Genomic DNA, 22,852 nt, shown 5'->3' on the forward strand with positions numbered 1-22,852 from the left:
AAATTCTGTGAGCAGTGCTTCGGGAAACCTTAGGAACCAACGTGCAGAGACCTGGAGTGATCCGTCAATCTCCACGCATGCTTTGCTCAACCTTCAATACTTTCTCCTCAGAAATTTATGGTCTCCCGCTCCTTTGTTCGTCGTGAATTTCCGTCCGACCAGCTGCAATCTCTCTAAGTCACTTACGAACATTTTTGACATCCATGCACAACTCACCATACACTTCTGTCAATTGGCAATGAATTTCAATTGGTGCAGTGCCCTTTGCATTCAAAAACCAAATAACTGCACGCAATTCGCACTTGGCGGTAACATCCAACGGGAGCTCCATTCTCAACGGCTGCCAAGCCAAGAATGAGCGTCTCAGCGTGGAGTGCTCATGTTTACACACAGTGCATGAAGCACTCTTCATAACAGTGTGTCCAACTGCGATACAAACAGAGTTCCGTACTTATAAAAATAACAGGAGACCTTACTTTTGGGATAATCCTTGTATCGGACTGTAGTTTAAGCAGTTTTTCTCTCTCTCTCTCTCTCTCTCTCTCTCTCTCTCTCTCTCTCTCTCTCTCTCTCTCTAGAGAGAGAGAGAGAGAGAGAGAGAGAGAGAGAGAGAGAGAGCGGGGGGGGGGGGGGGGGGGAATTAACTGCATTAAGTATCAAAAGAGAAACGATGGCACGCCACAATATTCTGGTCACGAAACCAGAAATGCTTAACAAGTAATGACCGCATCTCATAAAAATTTTCAGACAGTGCCAGAAGTCCATAAAGGTGTATTTAGACCGGCCACAGAAACTACATATCGCTGACAGTATTGCCCAGTCACATCAATTACAGCCCCAAGTTTGACTATGTTGCCAGCCACTGTTACTCGGTAATGTTTGCAGCAATACATTTCCGTGCCGCAGCACTGCCACAAAATAGACAAAAGCGAGCTGCAGTAATGGGAGTGACTGCAGATCTCGTCCCTCTGCATTCCACATGAAATGACAAATCAAGCTGTGTGGACCTGCTCTTCTTTAAGCAAGTGAACTGCTTCTGAAACTAAATCGTGGAGTGATACAATTCTTTTAGAGAATTTCAATAGAATGTTGACACACCAGTTTGAAAACACAGCGAAAGCAAGTAGTGCAAAAACTGGGAAGGTCACCACTAATACGAGAGATTGTATACCATTTACAACAAGAGAGGAGATTGCCCATTGGTTTTTTGTTACCAGTGATACACAGAAATACATGACATACCTTTTCAAAGTGAACTTCTCATCTACGTGCCTCTTAATAGCAAAGTTTTCAACATGTTGGTAGAAGGACTCGAGGAATTCATTAAGGTAAATTTGAAATAAAATAAAACGTTTATTTTAATGTTTTATTATTTACAACTATAGAGAGAGAACGATGAATTTACAGAAAATATGTAATAAAAAATTAATAAAAAATAAATTAATTAAAAATGGACGGTTGGCAAGTCGCTCACTACGAGCTCAACGATGACGAGATGAATCTTACAAAAAGTTTATACATCTAGCAACATACTTATAATATAACTTGCTGCTGCAGTTCTTATAACAGCAAATATGTCTACATCTGCCCTGCTTTGCTGTACATACATGAATAAATGATTTAATTATTAAAATTTTTGGGGAGGTTGTAATGGGACTAGAAGCCGTGGTGATAATTTCTGTTTTTCCCTGCAACAATCAAAGCCAAAAGATTTCCAGGAGAAGAAAATGACAGGCAGCCAAATTGAAAGTGCCATCTGAGGCAGGCAGCAAGGCAAACAGGTAAGCAACAGGAGGAGGGATAATAAATGTCAAAAGGTAAGGAAACCCAATGAGGCAGGAGTGGTGCACTGACCCCTCTCAGTTTCAGTCCTGAGGTTGGAAGTCAACTTCCATACCTGTCGAGCAGCCTCAAATAAAATGTCAAAACAAATCTGCTGTTCACAAGCTGTCAAGTAGCAGCAGAGGCAGGGTGTTGTCAATCGTCAATGTTCACCGCAAAGCAGTCAAGTTGGGCACCCTTAATAGGATACACACCACCGACAGAGAGGTGCCACGAGAACGGGGTGGATCCTCTCGCCAGAGGAGGTGACAGAGTCGACTGAGTACAGCCGACACACAGTCAGCAAAGGATAAACGATTCATTTCGAGAAAGGAGCAGGGAAGATCTCCGACCTGTCGTCGACTTCTTCGTGGTATGCCATTCGTAACTGCACAGTTCTTTCCAAATGCCGTACTGAGGCGACGGTCAATTTGAGCCGTCACTGAAAACAACTTCGGGCGAAGGTGGACAGAAAGTCGTCGCAGACTGACCACTTTCACTTCGAAGCATCTTCATATCTGCTTTGTACAGTACTTCACTAATTTTGAATTCGACTTCAGATCTTATCAAGTCACTGTAACGTAACAACTTATTGGCCACGTGTTCACCGAAGGCCGCAGATGGATTGGTGCGTTTCCGCGAGGTGTGATGAACTATGTGGACGGCTTTATCGACAGCCTCCTGTAGCTTGTCCCTGTGTGATCCTTTCTTCTGCACACTGTAGCTATGCCTCAGCGGTACCGCTTGTATTTCTGGTTCCAACATGTCACTTTCTTCATCCAGCAACATAAACTCCGTCTTGAACTGGGTCTGAAAACAAGAATGAACTCATTAGTAAATACCCGCTACCAAAAATTGTATCTAACAGTTTAGGACTATCAGAAGTATGTAATTTACTTCTGTATATTATATTTCTAGTACGGTTTTTATTTATTTCATGTGACAAGATCATGGCCTTGGCACCCTCTCTTACATCCAACCAGACATCCTTAGTGAGTCAACTTTATGATTTGTTTGTCGTTGTTGTTGTTCTTGTTGGGGTCCTCAGTCCAGACTGGTTTGATGCAGCTCTCCATGCTACTCTATCCTGTGTAAGCTTCTTCATCTCCCAGTACCTACTGCAACCCACATCCTTCTGAATCTGCTTAGTGTACTCATCTCTTGGTCGCCCTCTACGATTTTTACCCCCCATGCTGCCCTCCAATACTAAATTGGTGATCCCTTGATGCCTCAGAACATGTCCTACCAACCGGTCCCTTCTTCTTGTCAAGTCGTGCCACAAACTCCTCTTCTCCCCAATTCTATTCAATACCTCCTCATTAGTTGTGTGCTCTACCCATCTGATCTTCAGCATTCTTCCGTAGCACCACATTTTGAAAGCTTCTATTCTTTTCTTGTCCAAACTATTTATTGTTCACATTTCACTTCCTTACATGGCTACGCTCCATACAAATACTTTCAGAAATGACTTCCTGACACTTAAATCTATACTCGATGTTAACAAATTTCTCCTCTACAGAAACGCTTTCCTTGCCATTGCCAGTCTACATTTTATATCCTCTCTACTTCGACAATCATCACTTATTTTGGTTCCCAAATAGCAAAATTCCTTTACTACTTTAAGTGTCTCATTTCCTAATCTAATTCCCTCAGCATCACCCGAGTTAATTCGGCTACATTCCATTATCCTCGTTTTGCTTTTGCTTTTGTTTATGTTCATCTTATACACTCCTTTCAAGACACTGTCCATTCCGTTCAACTGCTCTTCCAAGTCCTTTGCTGTCTCTGACAGAATTACAATGTCATCGGCGAACCTCAACGTTTTTATTTCTTCTCCATGGATTTTAATACCTACTCCGAACTTTTCTTTTGTTTTCTTTACTACTTGCTCAATATACAGATTGAATAACATCGGGGAGAGGCTACAACCCTGTCTCACTCCTTTCCCAACCACCGCTTCCCTTTCATGCCCCTCGACTCTTACAACTGCCATCTGCTTTCTGTACAAATTGTAAATAGCCTTTCGCTCCCTGTATTTTACCCCTGCCACCTTTAGAATTCGGAAGAGAGTATTCCAGTCAACATTGTCAAAAGCTTTCTCTAAGTCTACAAATGCTAGAAACATAGGTTTGCCTTTGCTTAATCTTTCTTCTAAGGTAAGTCGTAGGGTCAGTATTGCCTCACGTGTCCCAACATTTCTACGGAATCCAAACTGATCTTCCCCGAGGTCGGTTTCTATCAGTTTTTCCATTCTTCTGTAAAGAATTTGCCTTAGTATTTTGCAACTGTGACTTATTAAACTGATAGTTCGGTAAATTTCTCATCTGTGAACACCTGCTTTCCTTGGGATTGGAATTATTATATTATTCTTGAAGTCTGAGGGAATTTCATCTGTCTCATACATCTTGCTCACCAGATGGTAGAGTTTTGTTAGGACTGGCTCTCCCAAGGCTGTCAGTAGTTCTAATGCAATGTTGTCTACTGCCGGGTCCTTGTTTTGACTCAGGTCTTTCAGTGCTCTGCCAAACTCTTCACGCAGTATCGTATCTCCCATTTCATCTTCATCTACCTCCTCTTCCATTTCCATAATATTGTCCTCAAGAACATTGCCCCTGTATAGACCCTCTATACACTCCTTCCACCTTTCTGCTTTCCCTTCTTTGGTTAGAACTAGGTTTCCATCTGAGCTCTTGATATTCATACAAGTGGTTCTCTTTTCTCCAGAGGTCTCTCTAATTTTCCTGTAGGCAGTATCTATCTTACCCCTAGTGAGATAAGCGTCTACATCCTTACATTTGTCCTCTAGCCATCCCTGCTTAGCCATTTTGCACTTCCTGTCAATCTCATTTTTGAGACGTTTCATTCCTTTTTGCCTGCTTCATTTACTGCATTTTTATATTTTCTCCTTTCATCAATTAAATTCGGTATCTCTTCTGTTACCCAAGGATTTCTACTAGCCCTCATCTTTTTACCTATTTGATGCTCTGCTGCCTTCACTATTTCATTCCTCAAAGCTACCCATTCTTCTTCTACTGTATTTCTTTCCCCCATTCCTGTCAATTGTTCCCTTACGCTCTCCCTGAAACTCTCTACAACCTCTGGTTTAGTCAGTTTATCCAGGTCCCATCTCCTTAAATTCCCGCCTTTTTGCAGTTTCTTCAGTTTTAATCTACAGTTCATAACCAATAGATTGTAGTCAGAGTCCACATCTGCCCCTGGAAATATCTTACAATTTAAAACCTGGTTCCTCAATCTCTGTCTTACCATTACATAATCTGAGACCTTCCAGTATCTCCAGGGTTCCTCCATGAATACAACCTTCTTTTATGATTCTTGAACCAAGTGTTAGCTATGATTAAGTTATGCTCTCTGCAAAATTCTGCCAAATGGCTTCCTCTTTTATTTCTTAGCCCCCAATCCATATTCACCTACTACGTTTCCTTCTCTTCCTTTTCCTACTGTCGAATTCCAGTCACCCATGACTATTAAATTTTCGTATGCCTTCACTACCTGAATAATTTCTTTTATCTCATCATACATTTCGTCAATTTCTTCATCATCTGCAGCCTACATCCTTCCGAATCTGCTTAGTGTATTCATCTCTTGGTCTCCCTCTACGATTTTTACCCTCCACGCTGCCCTCCAGTACTAAATTGGTGATCCCTTGATGCCTCAGAGCATCTCCTACCAACCGATCCCTTCTTCTAGTAAAGTTGTGCCACAAACTCCTCTTCTCCCCAATTCTTTTCAATACCTCCTCATTAGTTATGTGATCTACCCATCTAATCTTCAGCATTCTTCTGTAGCACCACATTTCGAAAGATTCTATTCTCTTTGTGTCCAAACTAGTTATTGTCCACGTTTCACTTCCATACATGGCTACACTCCACACAAATAGTTTCAGAAACGGATTCCTGACACATCTATAGTCGATGTTAACGAATTTCTCTTGCTAGTCTACATTTTATATCCTCTCTACTTTGTCCATCATCAGTTATTTTGCTCCCCAAATGGCAAAACTCCTTTACTACTTTAAGCGTCTCATTTCCTAATCTAATTCCCTAAGCATCACCCGACTTAATTCGACTACATTCCATTATCCTCGTTTTGCTTTTGTTGATGTTCATCTTATATCCTCCTTTCAAGACACTGTCCATTCCCTTCGGCTGCTCTTGCAGGTCCTTCGCTGTCTCTGACAGAATTACAATGTCCTTTGTTTAGTACGTTTATAAAACAAAGTCCTTATCAAAATTATCTGGATACCTATTAGCGGACATTAATATAGGATGTGTCCCTCTTCCACCTTTAGCCGGTTTGAACTCTGCTCAGGCTCTTTCAACGAGGTGTACGAGTGTCTGTGGAGGAATGGCAGCCCCTTCTTCCTCAGAAAATAAAACTAGAGAAGGAAATGATGTCAGATGCTGGAACGAAGTCGACCTTCTAACTTGGCCTGTAAGTGTTCAATTATATGCGGGGACTATGAGAAGGTCAGTCCATTTCAGGAATTTTATTCTCTACAAGTCATGGCCTAACACATGTTGCTTTATGGCAAACAGCTTTGTCATGCTGACAAAATCATCACCTACAGAACTGTTCCTCTGCCATACACAGGACACAATGAAAGTTTTACATTCTCTCATACTGTAACCCACTTCTTCCATACTTCACCTCTGACACTACACACCAAGGCAGCTAACATTCTCCAAGCACGATAACCACACCCAAAATCTTCCGCTGGACTGCCACAAGGTATAGTGTGAATCGTCACTTCGAATCGTTCCTTTCCAAACACCTATTGTCCGGTAGCGTTCCTCTCTACACTAACTCGAGTGTCACCTGGCACTAACTACACAAAATGTGTTGCTCAGTGAGGAGCTACTTCAGCATTGTATCCAATTCTTTTTATCTCCCTACGCACAGTGACTGTGCTAGCTCGGCTGCTGGTACAACTTGGAACTCTACATCGACATCTATACTCTGGAAACCACTGAGGTACATGGCAGAGGGTACCAGTTACTAGGGTTTCTTCCTCTTCCATTCGCCTATGGAGTGCAGGAAGAATAACCGTTGAATGCCTCTGTGTATGCAGTAATTATTCTAATCTTATCCTAATGATCCCTATGTGAGCAGTACGTAGCAGGTTGCAGTATACTCCTAGAGTCATCATTTAAATCCGGTTCCTGGAACTTCGTTATAGACTTTTTTGGTATAGTTTATGTCTAAATTCAAGAGTCTTCTAGTTCAGTTCCCTCAGTATCTCAGTGACACACACCACAAACAGTGAACATTTGTGCTGCCCTCCACTGTATACTTTCAATATCCTCTGTTAGCCCTATCTGGTACCACTCCCACACATTTCGCCAATATTCTAGCACTGACCTCATGAGTGATTCATAAGTAATCTCCTTTGTAGGCTGATTGCACTTCCCCAGTATTCAAATAATAAACCACCTGCTTTACCCATGACTAAGCCTACGTGAACATTCCATTTCATATCCCTATGAAGTTTTACACCCAGCTAATTATATGGGTCGGCAGATTCCAACAGTGACTCACGGTTATTGCAGTCATATGAGGCGCAAAATTTCACATTTCTGAAAATTTACAACAAGCTGACAATCTTCGCACGGAAGCAAAGGGAACTTCACAGCAAACATAAACATAGCCAAAGCCTTGCAGACAAACAAAAAGTACAAGAAGCGAAATGTAGTGTGAGGAGGGTTATGTGGGAGGCATTCAATGAATTCGAAAGTAAAGTTCTATGTACTGACTTGGCAGAAAATCTTAAGAAATTTTGGTCTTATGTCAAAGCAGTAGGTGGATCAAAATAAAATGTCCAGACACTCTGTGACGAAAATGGTACTGAAACAGAGGATGACAGACTAAAGGGCAAAATACTAAATGTCTTTTTCCAAAGCTGTTTCACAGAGGAAGACTCCACTGTAGTTCCTTCTCTAGATTGTCAGACAGATGGCAAAATGGTAGATATCGAAATAGATGACAGAGGGATAGAAAAACAATTAAAATCACTCAAAAGAGGAAAGGCCGCTGGACCTGATGGGATACCAGTTCGATTTTACACAGAGTACGCAAAGGAACTTGGCCCCCTTCTCGCAGCGGTGTTCTGTAGGTCTCTAGAAGAGCGTAGAGTTCCAAAAGATTGGAAAAGGGCACAGGTGATCCCCGTTTTCAAGAAGGGATGTCATGTACAGAACTTTAGACCTGTATCTCCAACGTAGACCAGTTGTAGAATTTTGGAACACACATTATGTTTGAGTATAATGACTTTTCTGTAGACTACAAATCTACTCAGTAGGAATCAGCATGGGTTTCGAAAAAGACGATCATGCCATTCATCCCCGAGACTCACACGGCCAGAGACATGGGTTCCCAGGTAGATGCCGTGTTTCTTGACTTCCGCCTGGTGTTTGATATAGTTCCCCACAGTCATTTAATGAACAAAGTAAGACCGTGTGGACTATCAGACCAATTGTGTGATTGGATTGAAGAGTTCCTAGATAACAGAACACAGCATGTCTTTCTCAACGGAGAGAAGTCTTCTGAAGTAAGAGTGATCTCAGGTGTGCCACAGGGGAGTGTCGTAGGGACGTTGCTATTCAGAATATATATAAATGACCTTGTGGATAACATTGGAAGTTCACTGAGGCTTTTTGTGGATGATGCTGTAATACATCGAGAGGTTGTAACAATGGAAAATTGTACTGTAATGCAGGAGGATCTGCAACGAATTGACGCATGGTGCAGGGAATGGCAATTTAATCTCGATGTAGGCAAGTGTAAAGTGCTGCGAATACATAGAAAGAAATATCCTTTATCATTTAGCTACGATATAGCACGTCAGCAACTGGAAGCAGTTAATTCCATAAATTATCTGGGAGTAGGCATTAGGAGTGATTTAAAATGGAATGACCATATAAAATTAATCGTCAGTAAAGCAGATGCCCGACAGATTCATTGGAAGAATCCTAAGGAAATGCAGTCGAGAAAACAAAGGAAGTAGGTTACAGTACACTTGTTCGCCCACTGCTGGAATACTGCTCACTGGTGTGGGATCCGTACCAGATAGGGTTGATAGAAGAGAGAGAGGAGATCCAACAGAGAGCAGCGCACTTCGTTACAGGATCATTTAGTAATCACGAAAGCATTACAGAGATCATAGATAAAACTCCAGTGGAAGACACTGCAAGAGAGATGCTCAGTAGCTCGAAACGGGCTTTTGTTGAAGTTTCCCCGTGGAGTCAAGCAGTATATTGCTCCCTCCTGCGTAAATCTTGTGAAGAGACCACGATGATAAAATCAGAGAGATTAGAGCCCACACAGAGGCATACCAACAATCTTTCTTTCCATGAACAATACGAGACTGGAATAGAAGGGAGAGCCGATACAGGTACTCAAGGTACCCTCCGCCACACACCATCAGGTGGCTTGCGGAGTATGGATGTGGATGTGGATGTAGTTTGAAATCTTATCAATATCTGACTGAATATTTATGCAGCTTCTTTCAGACAGTACTTCATTATAGATAACTGCATCATCCGCAAAAAGTCTTAGGTTACTATTAATGTTGTCCGCAAAGTCATTAATATACAACAAGACTAGCAAGGGTTCTGACACACTTCCCCGGGGCGCACCCAAAGTTACTTCTACATCTGACAACGACCCTCCATCCAAGATAACATGCTGTGTCCTCCCTACCAGAAAGTCCTCAGTCCAATCACAAATTTCACTTCATACCCCTACGCTCGTGCTTTTGACAATAAGCGTAGGTGAGGCACCGAGCCAAATGCTTCTCGGAAATCAAGAAATACTGCATCTACCTCACTGCCTCAGTCCAAAGCCTTCAGTATGTCATGAGAGAAAAGTGCGAGTTGGGTTTCATGTGATCAATGCTTCGGGAATCCGTGCTGGTCGGCATTGAAGAGGTCGTTCTCTTTCAGATACCTCTTTATATTTGAGCTCACAATATGCTCTAAGATTCTACAACAAATCAGTGTCAAGGATATTGGATGGTGGTTTTGCAGAACATTTCTACAATGTTTCTAATGGACAGGTGTGAGCTTGCCTTTTTCCAAGAACTGGGCTCTGTTCTTTGGTCCAGGCATCTATCACAGATTAAAGTTAGAAGAGGGGCTAACTCAGCCACAAGTTCAGTATAGAATCTAATGGGGATTCCACTGGGCCCTGTTCAGTTTTAACAATTTCAGCTGTTTCTCAACACCACTGACACTAATATACATTTCATTCACCTTTTCAGTGGTACGAGGATTAAACTGGGGCAATTCTCCTGGGTTTCCATTTGTAAAGGAACATTTGGAAATGGAGTTAAGGATTTCAGCTTTTGCTTAGCAGCCCTCTGTTTTAGTTCCTGTCTCATTCGCTAGGGTTGGACAGTAATTTCGCTGGGTTTAGTGTAATATCATTTGACAATATTCAGTAGAGATTCCTTTCAACCCAGTTCATCAGTAACCACAGATGGGCATCCACTTCGTTCTGCATCGTACATCTGATCATATCCTTCATTGAACAGTCTGACCCATCTTCTAACCATCGAATCACTCATAGCATTTTGTCTGTAAACCTCACAGATTTGCCGACGAATTTCCTTTGGTTTAACTTTCTTTGCATTTAGAAAACAAATCACAGGTCTGATTTCACACGCGGCAGCATTTTCAATTACGGCTGAAATTAAAAAGAAGCACTACAAAGCACATGTCGGCAGCAGCGATCTGAAAATGGCGTACGTGTCTTCTCCTCGAGTCAGAGTAACTGCCGCGCATGCTCGGAACTGCGATCGTAGTGCTGCCGCGGATAGAAATAGAAACGGAACTTAATTTGTGGACGACCCTCGTATGTAGTACAGGTGGGGGGCAAGGAAAAATAGGCAGATAGGAAAAGATGCAGAAAACTGAAAGGGAGCAAGGAAAGGAATAGTTATTGAGAAGAAATTCTGAGACCCAAGAAATCGAGGCCAGGTGTTTGGCAAGAACAGAGGACGTTTAGTTATGTCAGTTCCCACTTGCAGAGTTCTGAGAAACTGTATCAAGGGGAAGAATTCAGATGACGTGTGGTGAAATAGGCACAAAAGTCACAACTGTCATGTTGTACAGCACCCTGCGCGACAGGGTATTCTGTGTTGCCACTATACAACTTCTGTCTATGCCCGTTCACCCTGACTGATAACTTGGTGGAGAAATGTAGAAGGCCGAACAGTGTTTACATAGCAACTGGTACATGACATATCGTTTCATAGTTGGCTCATCCTCTGATAGTGTATGCTTTGCCAGTGACGTGGCTAGTACAGGTGGTGGTAGGAAGGTGCATAGGGCAACTGTTACAGCAGAGACTGTCACAATGGTAGGAGCCATATGATAGTACAGAAATAGGTACAGGAAGAGGTCAGGGCCTGACCACGATACTGTGGAGATTCGAGGGGGAAGGGGGGAGGGCGAAAAGCTATTCTAGAAGAATAGGCAAAATATCAGAATGGCCATCATTTTGGGGCACGATTTTAGGAAGTAATAGTGTTGTGGAAGTTGCTGATTATACATTCAAGACCAGGATATTACTTAGTCATAAGAGATGTATTTGTAAGTTGTTTTTTGGATGGAGCAGCAGTACCACATTTGGATGTAACAACCCAATAAATCTGCTTTTCAACTAGACTGGTGGGTAATTACACCCATTAAAGGCTGAGATGGGCATGTTGGTGTATTATTGTAAAGAGTCTGCATATGAAAAATACGTTTGCCTCGAGTGCTGAGGCTGTATGGGATGTAATGTTTGATGTAGGAAGATAGCAACTGGCTGATCGGTGAGTATATTTTTTATCTATCCAGTTATACCACAAGGCCCATCTGGCCGCAGCCAGCCTAAATTAGCACAGGAAGGACTGACATGATCAAACAACTACAAGTTACGCACACACCATATGCAAGCACTCTTAGTAGGCTCAAATTGTCTGGAGTTTGATCACTGTTTGTGCTGTTACTAACTACATTACAATAGGAAAGATGTGGCTGCATTGAAAACTGCACTAACTTTTGGTTACTCCAATCTCAGGTCAAAACGTTATTATTTTTTTATTTTATGCTGCATGCCGTAATGAAGAGAGATGTAGAGCATGCTGCAATATTAGTGCTTGTCCATAATTAGATGCTGTAATAACTGCTACAGAAACTGCTTGCATACCTCTTCTACATTTACTGACAATTTTTCTAAGTGATACAACTTACTAAATAATGGAAAACGATTGCCAAAGATCTTCCAGATAGCTGGAAGTTACCTAACCACATTGGTTACATTCACTGCAAACAGAGGTAATGCGTGCCTGGTAAATAATGAAAATAAATAATTCAATTATTAACAGTTTTCCAGTACATACTATTTGTAGTTGCAAAAGCAAATTACCCATCCACTTACGTGCATGTCTGATATCAATGAAGATTGCAGAGCTTTCAAGTGCACAAGCCCTACAGGACCAAATATTAAAACTACCTGAAACTGTTTCTCTTTCTGATGTTTGTATTGCTTTCTTTTAGCATGCAAAAACATGCGGGTCATAAGCACCCATGTCAGAACTGTACAACATGGGGAGGGGGAGTTAAAGGCAACTACACGTTAAGCCCAGTCGATGGAAGGAAAAACATTAAAAAACAGGTACTGGAAGAAAGGTCCATGAAATACACCACAGAGAAACCTAGGTCCTAAACTAAAGATTAAGTGTCCTTCGCCATGTTGCTATAGCAGATAAAAAGTAAAAAGCAGTGAACAGCCCACACGTTGTTCGCTAAAGTGGCCGATAACTCAGATGGTAAACATAAATTGGAACGTAAATGGTTAAAAAACAGGCACTCTGTCAGGAAATGGCGAACTGTCAAAGGTTGAGGGCAATGAGCACAAAGCAGTGGGGGAGCACCACTTAACAAATGGCAAGGGCTACAAAGACAGAGCCCAATAAGCAACCTTCCTAAAATGATCTCCTCACAGCGAGACGACTGAGAGGTCATCCAAGCCACTGGGACATGTTTAATTTCCCGGAGCTTGTTCCCATGAAGGGAGGACCTGTGATCATGTCAAAGTGAGGGAATATGGTATAGTTGTAGGTAAACAACTAGAATTCTCTCATATACAGATTTATTCACACTTAGCGTCTACACAGATACAAGTCCGGAGGCTAACTGCTCTCCAAAACTCTCTCCTCAAAGACAGCACACTTACGCACAGAACAAATATCGATTTTTATGGCGCTCTACGCCACATAGCCCCCCCTCCGCGCAGTATGGAGTACGTCCCTGTGAGTGGGGGGGGGGGGGAGGGGGGGGTGAGAAGTTAGGAAGGTAACGCACAGTTCTTCTGCGTCAGGCGGAAGCGGTCGACTGGTAGGAGACCGGGGGGTGAAGCCCGGTACGTCGACGGTGAAGTCAGCAAGCGACACCGGCGGCTGAAGACAATGTCCTGTCCTGGAGTGAAGGTGTAGCACTTCGTCAGCCAGCAGGCGGAGAATCACCTTGCCAGAAGGCCTAACAAAGGCACGCAAATTGCCACACGCAGCACTTCTGCTCAATTTAAAGCGGCGCACCACACGAGATTCTGCACTTCCTCCTGTGGCGTAGAGCGCTATAAAAGTAACATCACCTGCTGACAGAAGGCAACACTGAGATCATCAGAGGGAATGGAAGCACTAGTGGGCCGAGGTACCAGGACTGCAACCTCGGCAGCACCATCAGCAGCCTCTTTTCCCGTCGGACTGATCTGACCAGGAACCCACATAAACACCACAGTGGCTCCACCAAGAGTGAGCAAATGATGAACCCGTTGCACTAAGGGATGGACAGTGTACAGCACACAGAGGCTTTGAAGAGTGTTGAGAGAGTCTGAGCAGATGACACAATTGGAAACCCCTGTGTAGCCCTATACAGGGCAAAGAGCTCTGCTGCAAATACTGAGCAGTGTTCCGAAAGCAGATACTGAAAGAACATCAGTGCCAATGACGAACGCACACTCGACACCGTGATCAGTTCGAGAGCCATCAGCGTACACAAAGGTTCTATTGTGAAATTCCGTGCAAAGGTCATGAAACTTGATGATGATGATTGGTTTGTGGAGCGCTCAACTGCGCGGTCATCAGCACCTGTACAAAGTCCCAATTTTTACACAGTCCAAATTTTTTTTTTTATGCAGTCCAATCTAGTCACTGTCACATGATGATGATGATGATGATGATGATGATGATGATGATGATGATGGCAACACTAGCACCCAATCCCTGGGCAGAGAAAATCCCCAACCTGACCGGGAATCAAAACCGGGACCCAATGATCCGGAGGCAGTAACGCTAATGAAACATACAGCGATACAGCAAGCCTGGCGTACTGTCTTTTGGAAGTGAATGACGGCCAAGGTGAACGTGGGCCACCACATGAAGCCCATTGGGAAAATAGCAGGTAATGTGAAGTTAAGCTGTTGGGGCAGGAGCCGAAAGTGAACACCAGGAGGTAACAGAGAAGAGGGATGTGCCCCATACTGGCAATCAACGGAATCATCGAAGGAGGAGGAATAGGATGGGTGGCCAGATGAGGCAGACAAAGGCACGCGTATCTGCTGAGGAGGAAGTCACAGTGGTAGTTCGACAGCGTCTGCATACAGACTCTCAACTGGGCTCGTGTAGAAGGTGCTGGTGGCCAAATGGATGGCACGATAGTGGACTGTATCGAGACGGCGTAAGATGGACAGATGCGTAAATGAGACACCCACTGCCTAGTTTCCAATCAACAAGAGACTGGTACAAACAGAGGAGGGTGGTCCAATCTGCTCCCCAGGTAGCACTGCAGAGGAAACATAGGACACTGAGGGACCATGAATAGCGGGCAGCCAGGTACGACACGTGGAAGGACCTAGAAAGTTTCCTATCGAGCATGAGCCCAAGGAGTTTCGTTGTTTCAACAAACAGAAGAGTAGCACTGCAGAGGAAACATAGGACACTGAGGGACCATGAATAGCGGGCAGCCAGGTACGACACGTGGAAGGACCTAGAAAGTTTCCTATCGAGCATGAGCCCAAGGAGTTTCGTCGTTTCAACGAACAGAAGAGTAGTAGGCCTAAGATGTAAAGATAGTGGAGGAAACCAATTGCGCCAGCAGAAATTCATACAAACGGTGGAAAAACGAAAGCCACTGTCGATGCTCCACAAGTAAAGACGATCGAGCCATCGTTGAAGACGCCGCTCAACGACACAAATCCGTCGAGAACTGTGATAGATGGCAAAATCATCAACGAAAATCAAGCGAAGACGCCCGACAGGAGACAGGCCATTATAGTGTTAATGGCGATGGCAAAGAGGACGACTCTCAGGACAGAACTGTGAGGCACACCGTTTCCTGGATAAAGATGTCCGACAAGGCAGGACCCACTATTACCTTGAAAAATCTGTCTTCTAAAAATTTCTGAATGAACTGGGACATGCGGTCACCGAAGCCCAACATGTAGAGAGTACGGAGGATACCTGTCCTCCGGCAGGTGTCACAGGCTGCCTCCAAATCAAAAAACACAGCCACAGTCTGGAGTTTCCACAGAACACCATTACGACAGGGGTTGACAAGGTGACAGGATGGTCAACCACAGAATGGCACGCTCAAAATCCGAACTGTGCAGTGGTCAGTAAATTGCGAAACTCAAACCACCACACCAGCCGGGTGTGAATTGTACGATCCGTCACCTTCCAAACATAGCTGGTGAGAAAAATGGGGAGATAACTAGAAGGAAGGTGTTTTTCCGTACCAGGCTTAGGTACGGGTATGACAGCAGCTTCACGCTAGCATCCGGGAAATGTGCCCTCTGTCCAGATGCGATTGTACTTGCGAAGCAGAAAGTGGTTGCCGCACGAGAGGGGTTCTGCAAAACCTGAACGTGAACATTGTCTAGCCTCGAGGCGGAGGATCGGGATGAATGGAGAGCACGATCTAGCTCCCTCATAGTAAAGGAGGCATTGTAGCACAATTCTGAGAAGAAAAGGATATCACCTGAGCCTCTTCCAGTCGTTTCTGGTGGAGGGAGGTAGGGTGACAGTGGGAGCAGCTCAAAATCTCCACAAAATAGTGGCCCACGGTGTGGGAGATTGCAATAGGGACCACTATGACACTGTCTGCTACTGTGAGGCCGCAATTTGGGGACTGGACCTCGGTCTCAGAACTGTCAGAGGTTGGCCCACACAATGGAAGACGGAGTGGAACTGTTAAAAGAACTAGTACATGAAATTCAGCTAGCTTTTTTGCTATCCCAAAGAACACGACGACGTTGTGCACACAACTGTTTATAACAAATGCAGTTTGTCGTTGCAGGATGACAGTTAAAACTGTGGAGAGCACGTCTCCGCAAGCAAATTGCACCGCTGCACACCTCAGTCAACCGAGGGAACGGGACAGGGCACCCTAAAGAGGAAGTGCGAGGAATAGAATGTTCTGCAGCAGTACGGATAACATTTGTAAGATATTCTACATGGTCATCACAACTGGGGAAATGTGGTTCATCAAAGATTGCCAGGAAAGAGTAAATCCTCCAGTCGACCTTAGAAAGCTGCAATTTGAGTGTGCTTAGAGGTGGGGTAGGAGTCAGCAAATGGATAACACACGGGAAATGGTCGCTCAAGTATATGTCAGAGAGAATGGACTGACACTGAATGACGGAGGGATGTGAATGGTACAAAGGGAAAAGGTCAAGTGAGGAACAGAAAGGCAAACTGCAACAGCTTGAAGCTGAGTAGTCAGAAAGACGGGGTGACTACGATCGTAATCCTGGACGAGCAGCACGAATCCCCGATGAGGTGGAATGCTGTTCTCAGGGCGGAAGGTCACGACACTGGGTAATTTTACAACCGTGGTGCCAAATTTCAGGTGGTATGTCTACATGGCCGTGTCCTCCGTGAAGCAGCGAGAACAGTACTGTGTGTGCCAGACAGCTGATCGCAGGGAGTCTGAATTGCGAGCAACCACGTAAGGCACTTTTTCCTTAGCCCAGATTTCCCGGATGGCCCGCTCATCGAGATACACAGGACAATCTCGGAAGGAGCCAGCTCGGTTGCCACTGTAGTTGATATAGCGGGGAGAAGGAGGACAATCGCCCTCGTGAGCATCCCTACCACAAGTTACACATGTGGCCAAGAGTCAACAAGACACTCCAGTGTGGTTGTAACTATGACACTGATAGCAGCACATCAGGTTCACAATGACTGACTGCGAGAACTTCATAACCCACTTTGATCTTTGACGGAAGAACCACTCTATCTAAAATGGGAAAAAGAGCGCTTGTGGGCATTAAGCAGGCACATACCTTTTTCATCAACCAATGGATTGCAATGACACCCTGACCAGAAAAGTATGTTTGGATTTCTGCCTCAGTCAGACCATCAAACAGTCCAATTTAAACAACACCACAGGAAGAATTTAGCATTCGAAGGGCCTCGACACGAACAGGATACCCCTGGAGGAGCAAAGCTGCAAGCAGTAGTTGTGCTTGAGAGTCAGTAGCAGTCTCCAAAAGCAAAGTGCCACTGTGTAAACAAGAGCAGGATTTCATAGAGCCAGCAACAGCATCAACACCTTTCTGAATAATAAATGGATTCACTGTAGCGAAGGACTGACCGTACTCTGTATGTGCAACCACGAGGAACCGTGGTCCAGCTGGTAGGGTCTTTGAATTGTTAGCCTCATTCCGTTTATGTTTCGTAGACATTGACTGAGATGATGATGACTGGCTCATTGCAAGAAAATCCCCACGATTGCCAGCATCTCCGATGGTGCACTCCTAACTGGGAGGCGGCAGGGGTGGGGGCTACAGAAGGGGGCGCACCTGCCTTACACGATTGTTCACACCTCCCGAACACCTGAAAGAGGGACGAATCAGCAATTTGGGAAGGTACCTGAGGCTGGAAATTACACATAACAATGTCACCTGTTACACGTCAGACGCATGAGCCGGCCTTCAGGAGCACACAGGGAGGAAGAAGAAAAAGAGGAACCTGAAATGCACAAGTGGGGAAAGGAAACGAAGAACGAAAAAGGAATCACAAACAGTGGAGAGACTGTTCCGATATTGACTATTGAAAATGTGGAACCCATTTCCAAAAACACGCCAGACATGTTCCCCGGGGAGGAGAAAAAAGAACAGCAAGAGGATGACATGCAGCATGGAAAGGAAAAGATGCTGCAAAGGCTGGGGCCCCGTGGTAGCCAAGCACAAACCCGACAAAGAACGGCGAGCCCCCTGGGAGGTCCTCTTCCTGATGAAGATGTGTCAATCCCATACTGATACCGGAATGTATTTCTTGCTAACGATGCATTAACAGTGACAGAAAATCATATGAATCCATTCTCAACTGATTTAAAAGTCCATTAGCAACTTATCAATATCTAGAGCATGAATGGTAACGGCAAACAATTTTGGATTAGGTGCTTTTTCTTTAATCTTCTGAAAAATTATCCAGGGTATAAAAAAGAACAGCACTAAAAAATTCTGTAGTGTTTATGGGAGCTAAAAAGGAACACTTTATGTGAAACTTGCACTGTCTACTCACTAGAGATGCATGAAGGTTTTTAGTTTGATTATCAGAGATGATATTAAAACTGCCATGTGACGAATGTTGTTTTAGAGATGTTGCTCACCTATCTATTTCTTTTAATGCAAGGGCAAGTTGAGACAGCAACAGACACTCACCAAAAACTGATTGCCCTTTTGGCTGAACCTGAAGACATTATTTGTGAAAAATGGTTCTTGTGAGTGTGTTACACAATCTTTTAAGCTACATATGCTGTGCTGTGGGGCGACTGTATGGTTGAAAATGAACATACCCCGTACACTGCAATTGCAGTGTACACACTTTTATTGTTCCAAGATGACTGGATTCAACAGTTTTATGCTGCAGTCATCTGATCTAATGGAAATTATAAAACTGCCACGTTACATTACATGAAGTCAGAGCATAAACATCCCCCCAAGTATATGTATCCTGATAAAAATCCACTGATGAAATTCACAGTGGATAAAAATGCACTCAAACGATAAAAATGCACCCAAATGATAAAATCCTTGTATCATCCATTCTTGTTGGCTGTGAACATTATTCTCACAAGCTTTCCACACAGCTCTAACAGCACTGAATGCTGTCTGGCAAGCTTGTGAGAATCACATGTGCCACCAACAAGCATAGACAATACAAGAATTTTAACTGTGTGCATTTTATAAACAGGATTTTTATCAAGACATGTAGACATTGGGAGCGCTGCCTTTAATACTTCGATTTCATATAATGTAACATGGCAGTTTTATCATGAGTTCCATATGATCAGATGATGGCAGCATAAGATGTTGAAACTGGTCATCTCTAAACAGCAAGTTTGTGCACTGCAATCACAGTATACAAAGTGTGTTGCTTTATTGCACAATCATTAGCACACTGCCAGTTTTGCATCAATGTAAATGGACAACATTTTCAAAAAACCATATCTAAAACAATATTCATCACTCAAATGACTGGACCTTAGCCATTCAAAATAAGGAAGAAAAACAGGCTCCGGTAACTGCAGAGGAGTATTGTTCCTTGCAATCACATACAAAATCTTTTCAAAGATCCTTGAATAACATGTAACAAGACAGCCGGAAAGTGCATTAGGGGTATACCAAACCGGTTTCAAAGGTTCAATATCCTTTACTGAACAAACACAAAACCAAACCCTCAAGATCATCCCCCGATATAGTAAGAAAATAGCCAGACAGTGGGTAACTACCTGCACATGTTTCCAGAAGATATACAACTTCATGAGTAGAACCACTCTCTTTGGGGTACTAAGAGAACTAGAGCTCAATGAAAAACTCAATAGGATGGTGCGGGCCGCCCTGTACAACACCAAATCTGAAGTACAGTTTAGGGGATAACTCCAAGAGCTTCCCGATCAACACAAAAGAACAAGACAAGGAGGCCGTATTTCGTGTCTATTATAAGTGAATCCTCTAAAAAATCGTTAGGGAATGGACCGGATCTTCGGTCGAGGAATAGGCCTACTCTGTACCATTCATCAGCTTTGACCACTGATGTTACATTAATTGCTGCTGTGGCATCGCCTTCTGGTGAATATATTCAGTATTGTTGATGGGCAGTGAAGCCAATGAATGCGGAAGCAAAAAAAAACTGGTAACAAACATATCTGTAGCACTGCCCAAGGTCTACATTAGGCTGGAAGGCGACAGTTTGGTTGAGAGTTTGTGAAACCAACAAATGTGAAACTAAAAATTACTGGTTGTGGTAATAGACTGATCTATAGCTTAGCCCATTTGAAAAATGATCGCCACCAATATAGTCACCATGTCATTATTGCATCTGTGACACAATTTTTATGTCACTGGTCAAAGGCAACATCTCGTATCAAACAATCCTCTTTATCCCATATCTCTACCAGCTAACACCTAATTAAGGATGTGGATCAAAGCAGACAACCTAAGGATGCTGTGCATGGTTTTTGCTGATGATCTGACTTTACTAGTAAATAACATGCAAGACGCATCCCTGTAGCTCTGAGCACTGCATTTAACAGCGGAGAAGACAGGTCTATCGATCAGCATCAGAAGGACTGAATTCATTGCCAATATTGAAGGACCCCGAGAGCAATGATAGTCAGAGTTACCAAGCATATCGAGAGCCAAAACCGTAAAGTACCTAGGAAAATGGATCTCACATGATCTCAGTGAAATAGTAGCTCTGAAACAGGAAAATCTAAATCTGTAGGACATATTATGCTCACAGAGATCTTTCAATGAGTATAAGACTACAACACTGTAGACAGACCATTAGTTCCCTTTACAGCAGAGTGGCTATCCCTAGCCAAGTAGACAAAATAACAGTCTCCAAATTACAAGGAAGGAAATTCCTGTGCAAGATTGAGGGATCGAAGAGAGTACCGAAGGGGAGACAATAGTGCAAACCTAACTGTTAAATCTACCAACACCACGTGAAGACTACTAGCTTTTTATAGCCATCTGTACAGAATGAACTTCCCCACAGCGTACCTTACAAGATGTTCAAAGTAACCAACAACGGTAAAGCCATTGGATCAAGCAATAGAGAAAGACTTTGCAGAACATCACTGGCAGGACAGAATAACTAATAGGGATGATAAACATTTAGCTACTGAAACCATGCCCTGTCTAACAGCTTGTACAGAAGTTGACCACCAGACCAGAAAATGGTCTCAGGGATGCAAACAGAGTTCAGTAGAAAAAATGAAGGAGTACTGGGTTAACAGAAAACCTCAAGGGAGTAACAAGAAAACAGCTACTAACTTCATCAAGAACACCAGGAATGGAAGACAATAGCAGCACAGCAAAAACACAACCACTATGGAGCACAAGGGGCCCAAACGAATTAATACATGGGAATTTGTACACAATCTATGATTACTAGCATCAAAACCTTAAAGAACTCCTATGCAGGGAAACGTTGACATTCTAGTCACATTAAAAAAGTGTTCCTTCTTACCTCATCTAAACATTCCAAACTCTTGTTTAAGCAATTTTTTTCACACACTGTGTATCTGAATGCGAACAGTACTGCTAGAATTGCTTTGGTTTGTGCATATTTACAATATTTTTGCGTCATGGATAACTTGTGAGACAAATGCTATATTCGCTGCCACGGCTGTTATCTTTATAATTGAATGTTGAAACAGGGAGAATATTACGGGGATACTGGAGAAACAAAGGCGTATATTTGTAATACCGACAACCAACATCTAGGAATGAAAGTGAAAGGGGCCACAGAAAAGATACAAATCAATGTGTGAAAGTTAGTGATCAAAATCGCTTAGGCTAGCAAAGTAAGTACCGAAAACATAATGTATTGTCTACTGATTACAGAATAATATTGTAGCATAAATTTACGCTAATATTACATAAAACTCTGTGCTTACCTCTGCAGTTGCGTTTTCACTATCAGCTCCTGTTTCAGGCACGTCTTGGGACAGTATAAAACTCATGGCATCGTACGCAAACCATGGGGATGTAGACCCGCCACTGCTTCCACTCTTCCTGTGCTTTTTCTCCTCGCATTTTGCGTACGTACGAAGACTACGAAATTTTTTGTAGGCTTCATCGGGCGTGATACCGTAGTCATCGGCAACAGCTAGCCAACTGTCCTTTTTGAGATTGCGGTCTTTGTACACACTACTTTCTACGTCCCAAAGCTCTGGTCGCAGATGTATCGCGTTTATGAAATTTAAGGTTTTTTCGTTTGTCCACTTTTCCATTCCTGTAAACAGTAAACAAATCGACGACCTCTACGTAGAGACTATGGAAGGGATGCCAACTGCTGAACTGTAGCGACACCGCATTATTTCACCGCTGAGATCACGTGACTCGGCAAACCAACGCAATGCCACTGAGAAAGGCTATAAAATAATTTGTCAAATTTCGCGTGTTGACAAATTATCTGACACTGTGATGCTCTGCTTAACGTTTTGTCACAAAGCGTGTCCGAGAGAAATTTTAACTGAAGGCGATGTGACACTCAAGTTTGACCGGCTACACTCAACTTTCTCAAACAAAAGACAGCTGCATGTAAGACCGCAAAGATACCGGACCTTTGGCATGTTGATGTTCAGCCGTGCATTTCGAGCGAAAAAGCATTTATGTTGAAGTTTATTTCGCTCTATCAGTTGTGCAAACTCAGCACGAAGGAACAGATGGGCAAGCATGAATGATCACAAATTATTACGGTAGTAGTAGAGGTATTACAGCATTCCCACAATATAACAGATGAATTAATAAAGGGGGAAAAAAGGGGGTATAGTTTAGCGGGGCCCCTCCCATGAACCATGGACCTTGCCGTTGGTGGGGAGGCTTGCTTGCCTCAGCGATACAGATGGCCGTACCGTAGGTGCAACCACAACGGAGGGGTATCTGTTGAGAGGCCAGACAAACATGTGGTTCCTGAAGAGGGGCAGCAGCCTTTTCAGTAGTTGCAGGGGCA

General features: G+C 43.4%; 2 protein-coding genes across 2 annotated transcripts in view; both read right to left on the bottom strand.

Annotated features, from left to right (window-relative positions):
* LOC124720026 (tRNA-dihydrouridine(47) synthase [NAD(P)(+)]-like) overlaps window positions 1-22,852 on the bottom strand; it is a 227,880-nt gene that overhangs the window by 179,485 nt on the left and 25,543 nt on the right. The window lies entirely within an intron of this gene.
* On the bottom strand, window positions 1,353-22,181 carry LOC124720027. The gene is made up of 2 exons (XM_047245276.1): window positions 21,795-22,181; window positions 1,353-2,631 (listed from the first exon to the last, which is right to left on the bottom strand). The coding sequence occupies exons 1-2, from the start codon at window positions 22,128-22,130 to the stop codon at window positions 2,248-2,250; spliced, it is 720 nt and encodes a 239-aa protein (XP_047101232.1). The 5' UTR covers window positions 22,131-22,181; the 3' UTR covers window positions 1,353-2,247.

This window comes from Schistocerca piceifrons, chromosome 11 (genome assembly GCF_021461385.2).
Source record: "Schistocerca piceifrons isolate TAMUIC-IGC-003096 chromosome 11, iqSchPice1.1, whole genome shotgun sequence".
Classification (NCBI taxonomy): domain Eukaryota; kingdom Metazoa; phylum Arthropoda; class Insecta; order Orthoptera; family Acrididae; genus Schistocerca; species Schistocerca piceifrons.

Coding starts and splice junctions, on each gene's coding strand:
- LOC124720027 (XM_047245276.1), bottom strand. CDS start 22,130: ATGGAAAAGTGGACAAACGAAAAAACCTTAAATTTCATAAACGCGATA. Junction 2,632..21,794: donor GTGAAAACGCAACTGCAGAG/GTAAGCACAGAG, acceptor TCTTGTTTTCAG/ACCCAGTTCAAGACGGAGTT.